The sequence below is a fragment of the Selaginella moellendorffii genome, unplaced genomic scaffold (assembly GCF_000143415.4).
Source record: "Selaginella moellendorffii unplaced genomic scaffold, v1.0 SELMOscaffold_6, whole genome shotgun sequence".
NCBI classification, from domain to species: domain Eukaryota; kingdom Viridiplantae; phylum Streptophyta; class Lycopodiopsida; order Selaginellales; family Selaginellaceae; genus Selaginella; species Selaginella moellendorffii.
The window spans coordinates 123,928-141,439 of NW_003314267.1; the positions used below are offsets into that span (position 1 = coordinate 123,928).

Sequence of the window (17,512 nt, forward strand, 5' to 3'; positions counted from 1 at the left end):
GAGGTTGTTCTATAGCATTCTGAAATTTCTTTAGTAGTTAACTTATTTGCTTATAAAAATTGTTTTAATTACCTCTCTTGATTCTTCATGTTGTCTAATAACCATAAATGCAACACATGGAAGAATATAAACTGCTATACTGGAGAGGAAAGATCCCACAACTGAGTTTATCGATCCAAAAAATGGTAGCATAAGTGCAAATAAACATATTATAAGCACAATGGGTATCCTTGCAAAATATTTTATAGTTTGGTTATTGGAGTGATGAATGCCTAGCATCTTTTCCCACATTGCAAAAACAGGAACTATAAATGCTGCAAACTCAATTATCTGCACAATAAAAGTTTGTGAATTACAATGTAAACTTAAGAAATAAACCTTTTGACCTGATGAGCTAGCATGAGAATTACTGCTATAGTCTTAAATTTAGATGGAGAAAAAACGGCAAGAGCATTTGGATGTTCAAGCATTTTATCTCCAAACCTCCAATATACACTTATTGCAGATGGTAATGTAAGTGTGAGAATATAGAGAATGGCATAGACATAAACAAACTTGAATTTTCTTGGCTGGTCCATAGCTTCTATTATCTCCCTTCATTGAAAGTATAGGCCTTTGTAAGGAAATATGATTTTGTTGATACTTACAGGGTTAGAGCATGACTGCCAAATGTGTAAATAATATTTGTAGTTCCTGTGAAGTACTCAACTGAGCTTGTTGGGCCTGTATGTACAGCATTCTGATGCTGCAAAGCAAACATTATATATTCCAGAGTTTAATTTTCAGAATCTCCTACCTTTTCAAAAAATAGTGCAGCAATTGTCATGTACCAAGCAGTGTAACTTGTCATAAAAACACCTAAGAACATCCAAAGGTGATAATTGCGAGCCATTCGAATGAATAATGTAGAGAAACATATAGCTCCAAAAATATATGTCCAAGTCCTTTTATCAAGGTTGTCATTTATGTACCATACAGTGCTGTAGTCCAATTTTAAGAATTATACAAGATCCTTATTAAAATACTCACTTCCCACAAGCTACCAACTGAATTGTTGCAGCACTCAACATCAGCATGCAGTTGAATAGCAAACCAAGTGCTTTCCACCATCGACCCAAAAGGGCTTCCAAAACTTCATACCACTGCCACCAAAGCATTTGTTCATAGAAGATCTTATGAGAAATTCATTCCTTTTCAGACCTGAATAATATGATTTTCTTTTCGTAATTTTTGCGAGTCTAATATCCAAATATAATCAGCATACAGGGATGTAGTCATATAGCAGCTCCAACATCCAAGAGCGCCATATAAAAGCTGAAATACCACTCCTGATGCCAGCCCCATTTGAGCAAAAGAGTGTGGGAGCGTAAGAAGAACTTGCGCTACCTACAAGAGTGAAGAAAAATTCCAAATCTACAAAGTAAAATGTGCTGTAGAGAAGCATTTACTTGCACAGTAGTGGCTGTGAGCCATGCATCAAACGCGGAGCCTCGCCGGAGGAAAACTCTACTAATCTGATCTTCCATTGCACTAGTTCTAGTGCTTCTATTTCCAAAGGATTCCATGAGAATGTAGAGTTCGGTATTGCGTACTCCCAAAGCTTATCGCTTTTAGAGCCCTTGCAGTCAAGTTCCAAGTCTTTTGAGGATATGAAAACGATTTGGCAGGCAAAGGACTTCCGTTTTGTCCAAATCAGATGACATCACAGACTCGGAATTCAAGTCAAGAATTTTACGTTGAAGGATTGCCATTTTCGAAGGAACAAACTAGAACAAGTCAAGTGTACAAAAACGTGAATTGTCGCAAGCACAAAAATCCTTGCGTCCTGCCGCAAGGAATTTAAACCTTTGATCGATCAGTGCGTCTTTCTTCGTTGTCTGGGTTTCTCTGTCATGACCTTGTAGATCCAAAATGCCTGCTTGGACGGATAAACAAAAGAAAGAAAAGATAGCCAAAGAGCTTACAAATGCGAGAAGATGCGCCACGACGAGCGCCACAACGAGGAAAGGAACGTATCTTACGAGCGTGGGATTGTCCGCGGCAGCATGGCGATGGAATCTAGCACTGCTCTTGAGCTCCATTTTTCCGCCCCAAAAGCCCTAGCCCTCAGTTAAAATGCCCTAAACTCTAAAATGCATGGAGAGAATTATCGTCAAAAGAAGAATAAACTGAGTAATTTAGAGCCGACGAGTTGATCGATCCCACACGATTCCTCTCACGCTTCCGCCAAGGCGTTAAGTCCGACCTCCTCATGCCGACGAGCACGGAGATGCAAAACAGTATGAAGACGAAGGCGAGCACCGCAACGACCGGGAGCAGCACTAGTCCTGATGCCACTGCCGCTGCTCCAAAACTGCCGCCGATCCTCAGGCGCGAGCTGCTCTCGCTGCAAATGCTAGCGCCGGGGGTGATGCCCAAGGGATCCAGGCAAAGCAAGCTCCGCCGGTGCTCCCACAAGGATCGATCCACTTCCTGCTCAGTAACACCGCGACCTTCTTCGAGAGGATATGGAAAAACGCGAGACCGACGCGTCCCTCGCTGGCGATGTCGACCGGAGCTGCTTCCAAATTCGAGACCAACGCGTCCCTCGCTGGTGGTGTCGACCAGAGCTGCTCCTGCGACGCTGGTTGAGGAGGGGAGTCCCATTCTCGCCACTTCTTCCACTATCTCGGGAAGAGCTGCAACCTTAAGAGTCGACAGAGCTGCTGCTTGAACACCATCCTTGAGAGTCGACCGAATCACTGCGTGATCGACTTTTCCCACTCCTGCTGGATAAGGGAGAGCCAACGGTTGACCACCACTCACGGCTAGAGATGGATCTTTTCCTGTGCAATCCGGTGAGTCCGAGCTAGTTGAGGATGGGAGTCCCAAGGTGGCGGATCCTTGACACGCCAAGGTGGCGGAGACTCCATTCTCGCCGCTTCTTCCAACGGGAGTGCCAAGGTTGGTGCTGCTAGAGATGGATCTCATGACACACCAAGGTGGTGGCGACTCCATTCTCACCACTTCTTCCAACTCGGGATCCGGAGTGCCAATGTTGATGCTGCTAGACTAGAGATGGAAACTTCGCAGCTCTCATGACACACCAAGGTGGTCTCGCCACCTCTTCCAACTCAGGATCCGGGAGTGCCAATGTTGGTGGCTGCTTGTCATGAGAGTATCTAGAGTATCTCTCAGCGCGCTGGCTTATACACAAAAACAAAAGCAAAAACCTGCAAGAACCGAGGCAGCTTGAGAATTATGACGAGTCGATAAACCACCTTAAAAATCTTGCTCATTGTTGAAGTAGTTAAAAAGTACATACTTTTTACTCTTATGTTGGATACTTTCAGCTAGAATGCTTTTACAAACTTTTTGAAAAATTTGGGACTCTCTTTTCGTCAGCATACAACACTCTTCTCTTCTACATCCGGTATGACAACATCGCTCCTCATAAAAGGCTTCCACTTCACGGGCACCCGAGCACCTGCTTGCACACACAGCTCCACCACTGCGGGTGCCTGTCCATAGTACCGCCGCAGCTCCGGCCGCAGAGCCGGGCTATGGCCGCTCGGGACGTGCCACACGAAATTCGGAGGAAAGATATCGCTCAGCGCGGCCTCTTGCCACCCGTGCTTGCCATCCCGCTGCTGGTGCTTGAAAGCTCCGCAAATCTTCACCCGGTGGCCGCGAGGCCCGACGTGGATCTCGGGACAGTAACCGCACGCCTTGACAACGTACTTCTTCATCATCAGCTGGACCCCCTTCCTCACCGTGTGGAACGCCTCGATAGTTCTCTCGGCCGTCGCCACTATCTCGTCTCTTGCCGGATCAAAAACTCTTCCCTCCAGGAAGCTCTCTTCACTACCTTGGGCCTCTTCTTCGATTCCGCCAACTTGGTCTTCTTCTTCTTCTTCTTCTTCTTCTTCGTCTTCTTCCCTGTTAGTGGTTTCCAGCTCTTCGTCCCCATCCTCGGCTTCGTTCGGCTCCCCAAAGATGGTGTTGTCAGTCCCTGGCCTTAGCATCTTGCGGACAAATCTCCCTTCCTTGGTCGAGTCTTTCCTGCCCGCAGTGTGCCCGGAATCGCCAGGAAATCCCGTATACGGCTTGAGCAGCCGGGACTCGGCAACTTGAGCTCGGCCGCTGCCGACCTGCCTGCCGGATATCCTGGCCCATCTCACCACCGGATAGTCCGGATGCTCGTAGCCAGCTTGGATGCAGAGCTCGGTGATGGCACACAGCCTGGGAACCGAGAACCTTTGCTCGTGGATGATCGGAGACGCCAGCCTATCCAGGATGTGGTAGCACTCTGTTGGAACGAGCACGTCCGGGGGATAGGCTTTTATCCACGCGTGAGCGCCTCGCCGTGAAGCACAGCCGGAGCCTTTGCAAGTTCTTATCAGGTGGCCGGACGCTCCAACATGGATGTCTTTGCAGCAACTGTGTGAAGATCACTGTGTCAAGACTTTAGAAATGACTACAAAGCAGAGACGAGAGACGAGAGACTTACCTGCAAGCTTGCACCGGAACAACTTCCATGAGTTTCTTCACCCCTTCTTCCAGGATTCCGAGCTGCTTCATCACCTCGTACGCCACGGGAATGAGGCGCTCCACGAGCATCCCGTTGCGTGGAGCGTCCCAAAAGTGTGGTATCAGCCCCAGCTTCTTCCTTCGTCGGCTCTCCCGGAGGACGAGCTTGATCGGCCTCACGTATGGTCTCTTCTTGTTGGTCGGGAGAACCGGCGGTAGATCGAGGTTCTGCGGGAACACGTACTCTGGGACCGAGTGGAAAACATCCTTCGATCCGGGAGAACTTTGCTGGCACATTCTAACGGAGTAGAGTCTGGAGATTTTTCTTCCTTTTCCGATGGTCTGGATCGAGAAAACAGAAGAACAAGTGAGGCAAATGCAATGCAAAGCTCTCGAAATCTTCAATCAGAACGAACGCATCGCATTTTCACAAGGAGAAGCGCCAAAATCAGAGGCACTCACCTGAAATCCAGGCGCGCAATGCCGCTGAGAGGAAATCCGGCTCCGAGCGCCTAGAAACGAGCACGGGCATCCGCTGGCCAGGGCCGCATTGCTCTCCCCCGCCATAGCCAGTCACTATAAACCCTAAATAAATCTTTTCTATGCCCAGGACAAAGCATCCACTCCCGGCAAAGAAGCAAAGGTACTTGATCAAGAGATGGGCAGTGGGCGCTCTCCAAGATAGAGCCAAGTTTATCTTCGACAACATCGAATCCACCAGGTAGTCTTCTCTCTCTCTCTTTCTCGCCATTCTCACTCCATCTCTTTTCATCCAGACAAATGGCCCGGTCTTTGAAAAGTCTGCTGGACGAAGCGATCGAGCTCGCAAGAAAAGGCAAAGGATAGCAAGATCATCGCTTACTCGCAAGCTCCAAACCAAAGAAAAACCAATCGCTATCACTTGTACAAGTAGGTAGTGCTAGAAACTAGAAATCCAAACCTTCGAGCGATCGTTCTTTAGTGGACGATGTGCTCCAGCTTCTTCGGCCTCTTGTAGTATTTGAGTAGCAGCGACGAGCACACGACGCTCACGGACGAGGCCGCCATGGCAGCTCCAGCGATCCATGGTGGAAGCCGGAACCTCGCGGAAGGATAGAGCGCTCCAGCCGCGATTGGGATTCCCAGGACGTTGTATCCCAGAGCCCAGGCGTAGTTGAGTCGGATCCTCGAGAACGTCTTCCTGGACAAGTCGATGGCGGTGACCACGTCCTCGAGGTGGCTCTTCATGAGAACTATGTCCGCGGCCTCGATCGCTATGTCCGTGCCGGCACCAATGGCAACTCCAACGTCCGCGGCAACCAGAGCTGGGGAATCGTTGATACCATCTCCGACCATTGCGACCACCATGCCCGCGCTCTAAAGTTTCAAAACCAAAGCTTTAGTCTCGAGCTTGGAAAGAGAAATGGCCAACTTACTTGCAACTCCTTGACTCTCTCGGCCTTGGCTTTTGGATCGGCCTCGGCGATCACGTCCTCCGTCCGGATACCAACCTCTCGAGCAACCGCGAGAGCTGTGCCTCGGTTATCTCCAGTCACTATGATGGTCTTGATCTTCATCAGCTTGAGCATGGAGATCACTGCCGGTGCCTCTGGTTTGATCGGGTCTGCTATGGAGATGATGCCCGTGAGTTCCCCGTCGACTGCAACCAGCACCGCCGTCCTGGCCAGCACTTCAACGTCCTTGAGCTGCTCTGAGGCTTCCAGAGGAAGTGAGACCCCGTTCTCAGACATGAGTTTTTGGTTCCCAACCAGCAGTCCTTTTCCCATCACAACTGCTTGAATTCCCTGTCCAGGGATAGCTTTGAAATCCTCCACTTGCTGCTGCTCAAATGGTTCTTCTGCGCTCAGACCTTTTGCAAACTCGACTATTGCCTTGGCTAGGGGATGCTCGCTGTTGGTCTGTGACAACAAAACCAAACATGTTAAAATACTTGTCGAGACGGAAACACATCCCTCGTACCTCGGCACTAGCAACGATCGTAAAGAACACCTTCAGAGCAATGTTCTGAAATAGCTTCGTGTTAACAACACTCGGCTCTCCCTTCGTAAGTGTACCCGTCTTGTCGAACACAATGCAGTCAACCTGAAAATAAACAGCTCAAGTACAACTCTCTCGGACGTGAACTACTTACGTTGCGTGCCATCTCCAAAGCAGCACCACCTTTGATAAGAACACCTTGCGTGGCTCCTTTTCCAGTTGAAACCATGACAGCAGTAGGCGTAGCAAGCCCCAGAGCGCAAGGACACGCAATGACCAGCACAGCGATGCCGAATTGAAGTGCCAGTTCGAACTCGTCCATGCTCGATGGGATCCAAGACTTGGGATACCAGCTAGCTTTTCCAGCAGCAAACCACAGACCCCATGTTAAAGCTGATGCAAGAACAACCTGAAAGAAGTAAAAGAAGACCATCAGTCACACAACAGCGAAACATATACACGTACCATGGGAACGAAGTATCGAGATATACGATCAGCGAACTTCTGAACGGGAGCTTTGGCCATTTGTGCCGCCTCCACCAGTCTAACGATCTGTGCAAGAGCCGTCTCGGATCCAACATGAGTTGCCCGTACGTGAAGCACCCCGTTTTCGTTCATAGTCCCACCAATGACTTTGTCTCCGCCGTGTTTTGCAACCGGTCGAGCTTCACCAGTAATCATGCTCTCGTTTACGTGACTCTGTCCCCAAGTTACCTCTCCATCCGCTGGCACTTTGGAGCCAGGCAAGACTTTGACGATGTCGTTTCGTTGTATGAGCTGCGTACTTATTTCACGCTCGGAAACAACGGTTCCTCCCTCGTCCACCGTGAGAAGGATGGCCGTATCCGGCGTAAGACTCATGAGTTTCGCAATGGCCTCCGACGTTTTCCCTTTGGCCAGAACCTCCAGGAACTTCCCCAGCAAGATAAACGATATGAGCATGGAACTCGTCTCGAAAAAGTCCGTCCCTTCGAAGGAATGGGACGTCGCAGATCGTAGAACAGTGTAGACCGAGTAGAAGTACGCAGCATTCGTTCCGAGAGCTATGAGAACGTCCATGTTGGCCGAGCCATGTCGCAGCGCATTGTAAGCCCCGACGTAGAAACGCCACCCAATGATGAACTGGACTGGTGTAGACAAGACCCAGCGCAGTATCTGTCCGATGGACAACATGTTGATCACCTTCTTCTCGATGTGTCTCTTGATGCCCGGAGTGTACATGAACACCATCCCCAGCAAGAACACCGGAACCGTGAAGATTATGCTCCATAAGAAGAGGTTCCAGTAGTGCTTGATCTCGGTCTTCATATCCGGACGACGGTCTGCTCCCATAGCCAAACGAGCTTTGTACATATTCGCCGGTCCCGTCTGCTCGATGATCTCTATGAAACATCGCGGTCCTGTTAAGTCCGGGTCGTAAGAAACCACCACTCTTTCCTCCGTAGGGAAAAGCTCCACCTCCGTCACCCCAGCCAAAGCCTCGAGCGAGGTGACGATGTTTCGAAAGCCTTCCTGCGAATGCACCCCTTCCAGCTGCAAGTGGACCTTGTTCCTCTCCTCTCCGGCGCTGATCAGCTCGGCCTCGAAGCCGACATCCTCCACAGCTTCCATAAGTTTCGCGCAGCTCACCACTCTGGGGTCATGGAGGATCTCAGCCTGCTCGGTGGCGAGAGCCACCACCGCAGTCTTCACCCCCTGGATCTTCCTGAGCGCCGCCTCGATCGAACCCGAGCACGACGTGCAAGTCATACCTCTGACACGGAGACGACACACTGTGGTCGACTGCTCGACAGGATCTTCCAAGAGGGCCGCGTCAAAGCCAGCGTCGACAATGGCTTCGCGGATAGTCTCTACCTGGGAAGTGGGAAAACAGGACAACGACGACTTTTAGATCGAAAGAAAAGTTCTTCGCTTCTAAAGAATAAAGAAAGAACTTACGTCAACGAAAGCTGGGTGAAAGACAACCTGGGCCTTCTCTTGGATCACCGCCACCGCCGCCTCTTTGATCCCCGGGAGTCTTTTGAGAGCCTTTTCGATAGATCCAGCACAGGCAGTGCATTCCATGCCGGTTACCTTGAAGGAGACGCTCTGGATTTGCGCGGCGTCGATGTCGGGCCTGGGCGGCGAGGGAGGATACCTCGGCATGGATGGATAGCGAGCGGGCAGGAGCACCGCCGCCGGATCGGGCGACGGCGATCCGTCGATCGCCTTGACAAGAACCATGTCGATGCCGCGATTCGACATTGCGAGACCTGGGATCGACGAGGAATTGAGTGAAATTCAAACAAGAAAGCCTGTGATTATACAATACCCTAGGCGCTCCAAGATCGAAGAGGAAAGGATGAAGGGAATGCGAGCTTGCGATTGCCAGTGACAGCGCCTGCGCAGCGCCACCGATCAGTCAATGCGATGCGATCATGCGTGAGCAGATGCCGGGAGCTTTGCGTTTGAAAAAACCCTCGTCCCCAATCTCTACCGTCGATTTAAATGGGCCACGTGTCCTCATTTTTAAAAACAAACGCTTAATCTATTTTAACTATTATATTTTAGTGCCAGTTTTGACTTTATTGCAAGCTCCAAAATCTCAATGTCTACGAATTATGCCCAGAATGGGCATCTAGAAAAGATCGAGTGCGTGTGTGTGCCCGCAAATCCAGAAGATACCATTTCATGGAATAAAGTTTTAGCCGCTTATTCTAGGAACGGGAATATACGAGGGGCGGAGATTTGTTTTAATTCCATTCCATATAAGAGCATAGTATCGTGGAACACAATGCTCTCGGCATATGCCCAAGAGAGGCATTTTCTTAAATCGAAGCATCTTTTTGATGTAATGCCGGATCGGAATGAGGTTTCGTGGAATGCGATGTTGGCGGCCTATGCAGAAAGTGGGGATTTAAATGGAGCAAAGGATATTTTTGATAAGATGCCCTTTTGGAGTGTAGTTTCTTGGAACTCGTTGATATCGGCATATTCACAAAATGACCAGTTCAGTGAGGCTAAATCCCTATTTGATAAACTTCCAGATCTGAGTGTGGTTTCATACAACACTATGATTTCAGCCTATTGTCGAAACTGTGATGTTGAGTCAGCCAAGATTCTCTTCGAACAAATGCCACAAAAGAATCTAGCATCTTGGAACTCCATGCTTGCAGCATATTTCCAGCTTGGGGACATTCCCGCAGCATCAGAAACCTTTGACGCAATGCCAGAAAGGAATCTTGTATCTTGGATAACAATCCTTCAAGTATATACCCGTGCTGGGCATCTAAGTGGAGCTAAACAAGTCTTTGACTCAATGCCTCACAGCACTGTTCTCGCTTGGAATATACTTTTGCAAGCTTACTGTGAGGCACATGAATCACGGGCAGTTCTCCTTTTTAGACAGATTCCTCAATGGGATCTCAGGTCCTGGAATATACTCCTTGCAGAATATGCCCGAAAAGGGCATATCTATCAGGCTCAGGAAGTGTTTGATTCCATGCCTGAGAGGGACATTGTTTCATGGGCGGCATTGCTCCACGCATATTCTCATGCGAACGAAATAGATACCGCCAAAAGGGTTTTTCACTCTATGCCCCAACATGACATTGTCTCATGGACTACATTGTTAGCAGCCTTAAACGAAAAACAAGCAGAGATCACATTCTTTGAAAATATGCCCGAGTGGAATTTAATCTCTTGGAACATCATGCTGGCTTCCTACGCAAGGAGTGGCAACGTGATCAAAGCGAAGACTATGTTTGACCGGATGCCCAGTCAAAGCTTAGTTGCGTGTACGTCTATGGTCACCGCATATTCTCAGAATGGTGACTTAGAGATGGCCAAATCCACGTATGATAAGATGCCCATACGTAATGCCAAAGTAAGTAATGCTTTACTTCACGCTTTTGTAAGAAGTGGATGTATAGAGGAAGGCATGGCTATGTTCAAATCGATGGTAGATGTGAATTTGGTATCATGGACAATAGTTCTGGAGATGCTCGTCGGGTCAGGGAATCTTCTCGAGGCTCATGGCATTTGGGAGGATATGCCCGAGAAGGGCATGTTTGCATGGAATATAATGCTGAAAAGGTATGCCCAAGCCGGGCTAGCGAGCCAGTTCTTTGAAAAAATGCCAATGAAAGATCTAGTTTCGTGGACGACGATGGTGGTCACGCTTGGTGGGAAAAGATCGCTGGAGCCCTTCAGGAGGATGGAGCAAGAGGGCTTGGAGCCGGATACTACGAGCTTGTTGAGCGTTCTAGGAGCTTGTAGCCACGAAGGAATGCTCGAACAAGGGTGCTGCTTCTTCCGGTCCATGGAAAGCGATTACGGGATCACTCCTCGGCAGGAGCACTACTGCTGTTTGATCGACATTCTCGGGAAGTCCGGGCACACGGAGCGGGCCGAGGCCTTGATCCAAGCGATGCCTTGGCTGGCGGACGGAGCTTCCTGGGGGGCGTTTCTTGGAGCGTGTAGATTGCACTCTAGAGTCACGCAAGGGATACGAGCTGCGAGGGGACTTCACGAGGTGGATTATGATGATCCTGCCTCTCACTTGCTGGTGATGGATATGATCCTACATTCAAAGAACTGAAGAGAAACGAGCTTGGTCGAGAGAAAGAAATGGTAAACACTGACCAAGTTTGGAGCTATCGGTTAAGATGCAGCGTGTTGGAGATCCGTCCGAGCTAGTGAACTCAACCTTGACATCGTGGACTCTGGAATGTACATGCTACACTGCCTCCCTCTTCCTGTAGCTTTAGCAGCTAGAGCTGTGTTTCTCAAGCGAAGAGTATTCACATCTTCACTGAAAACAAATTAAAACTATATTATAAAAGGGATTTTCCACAAAACTTTTCCATGTGAATTAAAGTTTTGGATTATTTCTAGTTGAAAAAATTATGATTTGAAAGAGTGAGTACCACAGTTGACCCAAAACCATTCAGAAGTGATGCTTTTAACTTTCTGTAGACATCCTGATGATACATACAACCGCATTTGGATGTCCAACTTGTTGTTTTCCACTTTTCATGTGTGTAAAGCGGTCGAGGTGCGATCAAGCTCGCCACTGCTGGTGCTGTGCAGTATCTTGTGGCGGACAGTCGTGCCATATGGAGAGTTGACTGGGGTTTCTGGCAGCGGTGGTGGTGTGTGTGGTGCACACGGGGTTCATGAATTCTTCTTGCAACAAGATCTTATTAAGGTGAGAAAAAAAGAAAGATTTTGTAACTAGTTTCATAAATCAATATGGTCTAAGGGTGGTTAAAGACAAAAGGGGATAGATATGGATTTCCATGAGAGCTGTTTATGCCCTATTGTTTTCTTTTTTGCCCTTTAGCTCATTTCAAAGGATTTTGGCTACATTAAAATGTAATCGAAATTTTTTAAATAAGTTAAACAAAATTTTATATTACTAATAGCTAAAAAATATTTGAAAGTAAAATTTTCTAAATATATTTTTAATAAAGAATATTTTTAAATAATAATAAATAATTTCAAAATTAAAATATATTAAGTTACCTACATAATAACTGATATCTAAAATAACTTTTATTACAATTAAAAACAGTGAGATAAATATTAAATACATTTACATAAATAATACATGTTATAATTGCAATTGCAACAATTTAAAATAAAAAAAAAACTACAGAAAAAATTTAGTCATAACACAAATGTTATAAATTAATGCCGAATAGAATTAGAATATTTAATTAATTATTTTACATGGAAGAATCATCAAAAGTTTAATTTGATATCAAAAAATAAAAATATTAATAAAAATTATAAAATTATCCTTTGTAAATAAAATCAATTAAATTTACAAAAACTATTCACTAAATATTTTTTATTTTATTTAATTTTATTAATAACTTTTGCTATTTGTTATTAAAAAATACTTTTATTTTGTTAAGAATTTTGGTTAATGAAATTTATGTATATTGAAATGATTCTATATTTTATCAACTTTAGTTAACATATGAACGACAAAGCTTTAATGATTCAATTGATTTGGTACCATGTGGGCTTTAGAAATGGAAAGTAAATTACCCAAAGGTGATCATCAATATAGCCGGCAAGAGTATGGAGAGCTGTCACAAAATCAGTGTTTGAGATTATTATAATTATTCTCATAATTTATACAGAAGAGAGTGATATATAGTCATCTAGTGTATCATAATTTAATAGCCTACAAAATAAGAATCATAAATAGTGTTTGCAATTAACACATTTATAAATTTGATTAAATATTTTAGTTAAATTATTTTACTGGGAAATATAAAAAAAATTATTTACATAAGATAGGCAATTGAATGTTATAAAAATATGTTTATATCCCTGATATTAACTTATTTCTTTATTATAATATCCCACATATGTTTAAGTTTTTATCTTGACTAATATTTTATTATAAATAAATTTATTGAGATATAGTAAGTGAAAACCTGAAAATTTTAATTTTATGAAAGTTATAGAAGACTTAAATGGATAATTTAAGTTATCTTTTATGGATACAATAATCACTTTATTGAATAACAAGTTCAAATATAGATATTTTTATAAACATCCCTTTTAACTATAATAGTATATACATTTATAATATTTTATTTATTTGATTTTGATAGAAAAATATACTTGTAAGGTTTGTAAATACATGTATGTATATACATGTATTACCATAGTTAGGTAATACACTAATTATAGCACTATAGCATATGGACCATCCATTTGAGATTGAATCTGATCTATCCATTCTTGTATATAAGTAGAATCTAAACCCCAATTAATATACCTATTTTTATATCCTGAACACTCACATTGGTGGAAATGAAAGGCACTACAATTTATCTCTAAAGGGCAAAGTTTTTTGGCAGTGCTTTGCTCTAGTGTTGGGATTGTGCTTTTTTATTTTTATTTCTCCATTCTCTTTTAGATCTAGATCTATATTAACTTTTTGCAAGATCTAGAATTTTAGCTATTATTGTGCTTAGATCTACTCTTTCTTTTGATATTCATTGCATTCCCTTCTTCCACCATGCCACACTGTTATCGATCAAAGAGTATGTCACTTGAGGTTGCTAATGTTGCTCCATTGGATCAAACTTTTAGTGTTGTGGGGTGTGATCATATTGATGTTATACCCATCCTTGATGTGTTGCCATCTCTAGCTTTTGTGGGACGTGATTACACAGTTCGTCCTATTCTCGGTGTTCTGCCATCTCCTGTTGATGTGGAATGTGATTGTAATATTGATTGGCGAGCTATAGATGATGCAATCCAATTTTTGGAGAATGTTCGAGGATCAAGTTTATGAGAAGGTGACGTGTACGAGCTCGAGTGGATTCCAGAGTGTGATGATAAACTTGATTATTATACAAATAGCTTTGGAGATGAAATGAAAATTTCATGGGGTAGATGTCAATATTTCAATTTGCCATATGATCCTTTCTCTTTTGCTCTTTCCTAACCATTTTTTATTTCTTGGCTTGAGCCACCTCATATTCTTAGTATTTCTTTCTCATTTACAGTGTTTTCTTTTCCTGGCATGTCAATCATTTGTGACTCTCATGATTCTCATTCTCAATCTAGTGTTGAGTTGAGTGTTTTCTATCCTCCTCATACTAATCTGGATGTTGAATGTATCCATAAAGTTGAGAATCTTGTTTTTGTTTCATTGGTAGAGTCTTTGATCAATTCTAGTGTTAGGTATTTTCCTGTTCAAAGGGTTAAGTAATTTTGGCCAGAGTTTTATGTTGAATGTATGTCCCCACTTGTGAGCACCACTAAAAGCTTTTGTTTTACTGTTGTTGCTGAGGAGTTTATATATTCCCTTGAGTGTTATTATTGATTTTCCCATCTCAAGTGTTGAGTTGTGTGTTGAGGAGGTTGAGCGGTGTGAATCTCTTGTTTATATTGTGATGGCTGAGGTATTTTATGATAGGAAGTCCTTTATTGTCCAAGCTTTAAATACATGTTCTTCTAATTTCCCCATTTTTGCATTGCTAGTTGCTACAAATTCCTCTTCCAATGCTTCTTTATCTATTTTTTCTTCTTCCACAATTGTTTTTCCTCAATTTTTTTCATTTTCTCCTTTTTGCCCCAACACTTCAAACTATTTTTTTTCTTCGGAAGAGGGTAGAGGGGATGGATGGGAGTTCAGCCCTAACAACGAAGTGAGGACAAACGAATACAGTAGTGGAGCGATGATGAACAACATGGATTGTGGAGTGAGGATGAGCATAGTGAGTTTGAATGAAACATTTGAAACTGACGTAGTGAGGCCGAACAGATGCGATAGTGGAGTGAGATTGGACATAGATGGTTAGTTGGTCATATTGCTCAATAGGTTTTGAAACTTCAGATATATAATTTTGATATGGTTTATCATATAGGGAGTTCTATGGCTGATGCTAATGGCCTTTCTCAAGTTCTCCTTCCTTCTTCACTCTCTTCTTATATTTCTTATAAACATGTTATTCCAGTATTTGTAAATTTTTTAGATGAGGATTTTATGCTATCGGTTGTTGCTATACTTGATGTTTAGTGTCCACAAGGTGTAGAGCAAGATTTACCTTCTCTTGATGAAGTTTGTAAGGCTCAAAAGATTGAGTTATGGATTCAAAGGCTTTAAAATGGGTTTAAGAATCCTACATCACTTCTTGATGACTTGCCATTCTGGCATTTACATTCTCAATATTGCTTTGAAGATGGCTTTTTTTATTTTGTGGGGATAAATCTTGATGATCATTTATGGTTGGTGGTGCCTTCAATCTTTATTCCATAGTTTCTCTATGCCTACCATGATTCTCATATTCTAGGCAAGTATATAGGACATCGTCATGTGATCGAGAAGCTACATAAATCTTTTTATTGATCGGAAATGTGATATGATATTATGTGATATATGCATAATTGCGTTTGGTGCCAAGCTCATAATACTCCCTCTCGTGTTATGGAAGGATGGTTAGAGTCAATTACAGTTTCTCGTCCATTTGAGTTAGTGGCATTTGATCTTATAGGACTTTTTCCACGATTGACTATTGGCAATGAGTATATTATTATTGTTTTTGACTACTTGACTCACTGGGTGGAAGTTAGTACTTTTGCTAGCACCTCTGCAACTGCTAATAGATATTTCCTCAATCAAATGGTGTTTTAACATTCTTGTCCGGAGCGGATTCTTTTGGATAATGATCCTGCATTTATGGTTGAGGCATTTTATGTTTTGATGCCTTGGTTAGAGATATGCCATACTTTCATGAGTGCTTATCATTCACAGTCAAATAGTTTCTTGAAATGGCTCGTTCAGACATTCAAAGGGATGATCATGAAGTACGTAAACTTTCAACATTCGTATTGGGATGGTTATTTGCCATCTCTTTATTATTCATATATCACAAAGGTGTAGAGTTCTATTGGTGCATCACCATATAAACTTCTATATAGTTATGATCCAATATTACCAACGGAGTTAAATTTACCTTTGTGATTGCCACGAGTTACTGATGCTAAATCGTAGGATTAGTATTTAATGAGCATTCTTTCACTTGTCCGAGCAAAATCTATTGAACACTTAAGCCACATACAAGTGGGATAACAACAATGCTACAACTCCCATCATTGTCCACCTATGAAATATAAAGTGGATGACTTGGTGTTAATTTGTTTTCCTTATATTATAATACATAGTTTATTTAAGGGAATCCTTGCTCAGTGGAAAAGACTATATTAGGTGTTGTAGCAAGTTGAACCACAAGTTTATAAAGTTTAGCATGATGTCGATCCTTAAAAAATTATGCATATGCAACAATTGAAATGCTTTGTAGAAAAGGATCAAGAACAATTGGTACCACCTACACATCCACCAATGCCTCCTCTTGATGTTACTTCAGATCTCCACCCATCTACGAAAGAACCTTAATGGTTTTCCATTATTCCGACAAAGGGGATGATGTGAAGTCCAAGTGTACGATTATGATGCTATATACTAATATTAATGTAGTGGGATTTTAGTAGCTGTCAGATTAGTTTTAATCCGAACCACTCACTCTTATATATAAGCTAGGGTTTTTAGGCTTATCACATTTTCTTGTATTCCCTTTCCATATTCCATGCACTTATATCTCTAATTTAAAATAAACTCTAAATCATTATGATGTCTAACAAAAGTTTAAAAAACAATCTAAAATTTTATTAAAATATTTATTTTTAATTATCCTAAATAATTCATCCACTTTAATTAATACACAAGTAATAAAACTTGAAATAAAATAATAAAAATATTTGTATATGAAATTTAAAAAAATATTATAGAATCTAAAAAAGTGTATAACAGGATATTTTTAAATCTAGATGAGTGAATGTTATAACTTAAACCATCCAAATATTTAAATATTTTATAAACTTATAAAAAGTAATAATTTTTTGAGTTATGAGTGCTCTGGATATAGAAATAGGTATATTAATTGGGGTTTAGACTGCTTATATACAAGAATGGATGGACCAAATTCAATCCCAAATGAACGATCTATATACTATAGTACTATAATTAGTGTATTACCTAGCTATGGTAATACATATATATACATATATGTATTTACAAACTTTACACCATTCTCCTCTCCAGAAAATGAAAAGGTGATGATAATAAATTAGGTGGAACATCTAGAGCTTCTGCTAGGTGATTATAAACTACCACAAAAATCTGAAGATCCCACAAAACCACCAACAAAATTGCTAATAACCATGACTGAAATAAAATCCAAAGCCATGGCATAAATATTAGCTAATTATAGAACCTTAATGAACCAGTTGCAACTCTATATGCAACTCCCAAATACTTAAACCAACCACACAACCATAACTTTGAACTGCACTCCATTTGTCCTTTATATTCTCCTTATCCCCTCCTCGAAGGAAAAAAGGTTTTGAAGCACTGGCTCCATTTGGACTTGTTGTGCTCGTCCTCACTCCAGTTCTTCTGCTTCCATAATGAAGTAACGACAATATAATCACTGTAAACAACCAAAGAGAATGATTT

The 17,512-nt window shown here is 42.7% G+C and overlaps 3 protein-coding genes and 2 long non-coding RNA genes across 5 annotated transcripts; 2 read left to right on the forward strand and 3 right to left on the reverse strand.

Moving 5' to 3' along the window:
* Nucleotides 1-1,716: 1,716 nt before the first annotated feature.
* On the reverse strand, nucleotides 1,717-2,114 carry LOC112344913. Its single transcript, XR_002991874.1, has 2 exons — nucleotides 1,965-2,114; nucleotides 1,717-1,915 (listed from the first exon to the last, which is right to left on the reverse strand). It is a non-coding gene; the product is annotated as an uncharacterized LOC112344913 (long non-coding RNA).
* A 1,187-nt stretch (nucleotides 2,115-3,301) lies between these two features.
* Nucleotides 3,302-5,109, reverse strand: LOC9635329 (APO protein 1, chloroplastic). The gene is made up of 3 exons (XM_024670480.1): nucleotides 4,972-5,109; nucleotides 4,490-4,851; nucleotides 3,302-4,419 (listed from the first exon to the last, which is right to left on the reverse strand). Exons 1-3 carry the CDS (start codon nucleotides 5,074-5,076, stop codon nucleotides 3,381-3,383), a joined length of 1,506 nt encoding a protein of 501 aa, XP_024526248.1. The 5' UTR covers nucleotides 5,077-5,109; the 3' UTR covers nucleotides 3,302-3,380.
* A 5-nt stretch (nucleotides 5,110-5,114) lies between these two features.
* On the forward strand, nucleotides 5,115-5,491 carry LOC112344914. The gene is made up of 2 exons (XR_002991875.1): nucleotides 5,115-5,230; nucleotides 5,286-5,491. It is a non-coding gene; the product is annotated as an uncharacterized LOC112344914 (long non-coding RNA).
* Nucleotides 5,350-9,047, reverse strand: LOC9635330 (probable copper-transporting ATPase HMA5). Its single transcript, XM_024670479.1, has 7 exons — nucleotides 8,798-9,047; nucleotides 8,425-8,738; nucleotides 6,952-8,340; nucleotides 6,641-6,895; nucleotides 6,469-6,591; nucleotides 5,925-6,407; nucleotides 5,350-5,865 (listed from the first exon to the last, which is right to left on the reverse strand). The coding sequence occupies exons 2-7, from the start codon at nucleotides 8,728-8,730 to the stop codon at nucleotides 5,467-5,469; spliced, it is 2,955 nt and encodes a 984-aa protein (XP_024526247.1). The 5' UTR covers nucleotides 8,731-8,738; nucleotides 8,798-9,047; the 3' UTR covers nucleotides 5,350-5,466.
* Nucleotides 9,048-9,073: 26 nt separating this feature from the next.
* LOC9635331 (pentatricopeptide repeat-containing protein At4g02750) lies at nucleotides 9,074-11,065 on the forward strand. Its single transcript, XM_002965372.2, has one exon. The coding sequence runs from the start codon at nucleotides 9,074-9,076 to the stop codon at nucleotides 11,063-11,065; it is 1,992 nt and encodes a 663-aa protein (XP_002965418.2).
* Nucleotides 11,066-17,512: the final 6,447 nt, after the last annotated feature.

Bases quoted from the DNA above. Each gene is read 5' to 3' on its own strand.
- LOC9635330 (XM_024670479.1), bottom strand. From the start codon at position 8,730: ATGTCGAATCGCGGCATCGACATGGTTCTTGTCAAGGCGATCGACGGA. The intron at 6,896-6,951 runs GTACGTGTATAT...TACTTCTTTCAG, and splicing joins CTCGATACTTCGTTCCCATG to GTTGTTCTTGCATCAGCTTT. The intron at 5,866-5,924 runs GTAAGTTGGCCA...TTGAAACTTTAG, and splicing joins AGAGAGTCAAGGAGTTGCAA to AGCGCGGGCATGGTGGTCGC.
- LOC9635331 (XM_002965372.2), top strand. From the start codon at position 9,074: ATGTCTACGAATTATGCCCAGAATGGGCATCTAGAAAAGATCGAGTGC.
- LOC9635329 (XM_024670480.1), bottom strand. From the start codon at position 5,076: ATGGCGGGGGAGAGCAATGCGGCCCTGGCCAGCGGATGCCCGTGCTCG. The intron at 4,852-4,971 runs GTGAGTGCCTCT...TTCTCGATCCAG, and splicing joins ATTGCGCGCCTGGATTTCAG to ACCATCGGAAAAGGAAGAAA. The intron at 4,420-4,489 runs GTAAGTCTCTCG...ATCTTCACACAG, and splicing joins GTTCCGGTGCAAGCTTGCAG to TTGCTGCAAAGACATCCATG.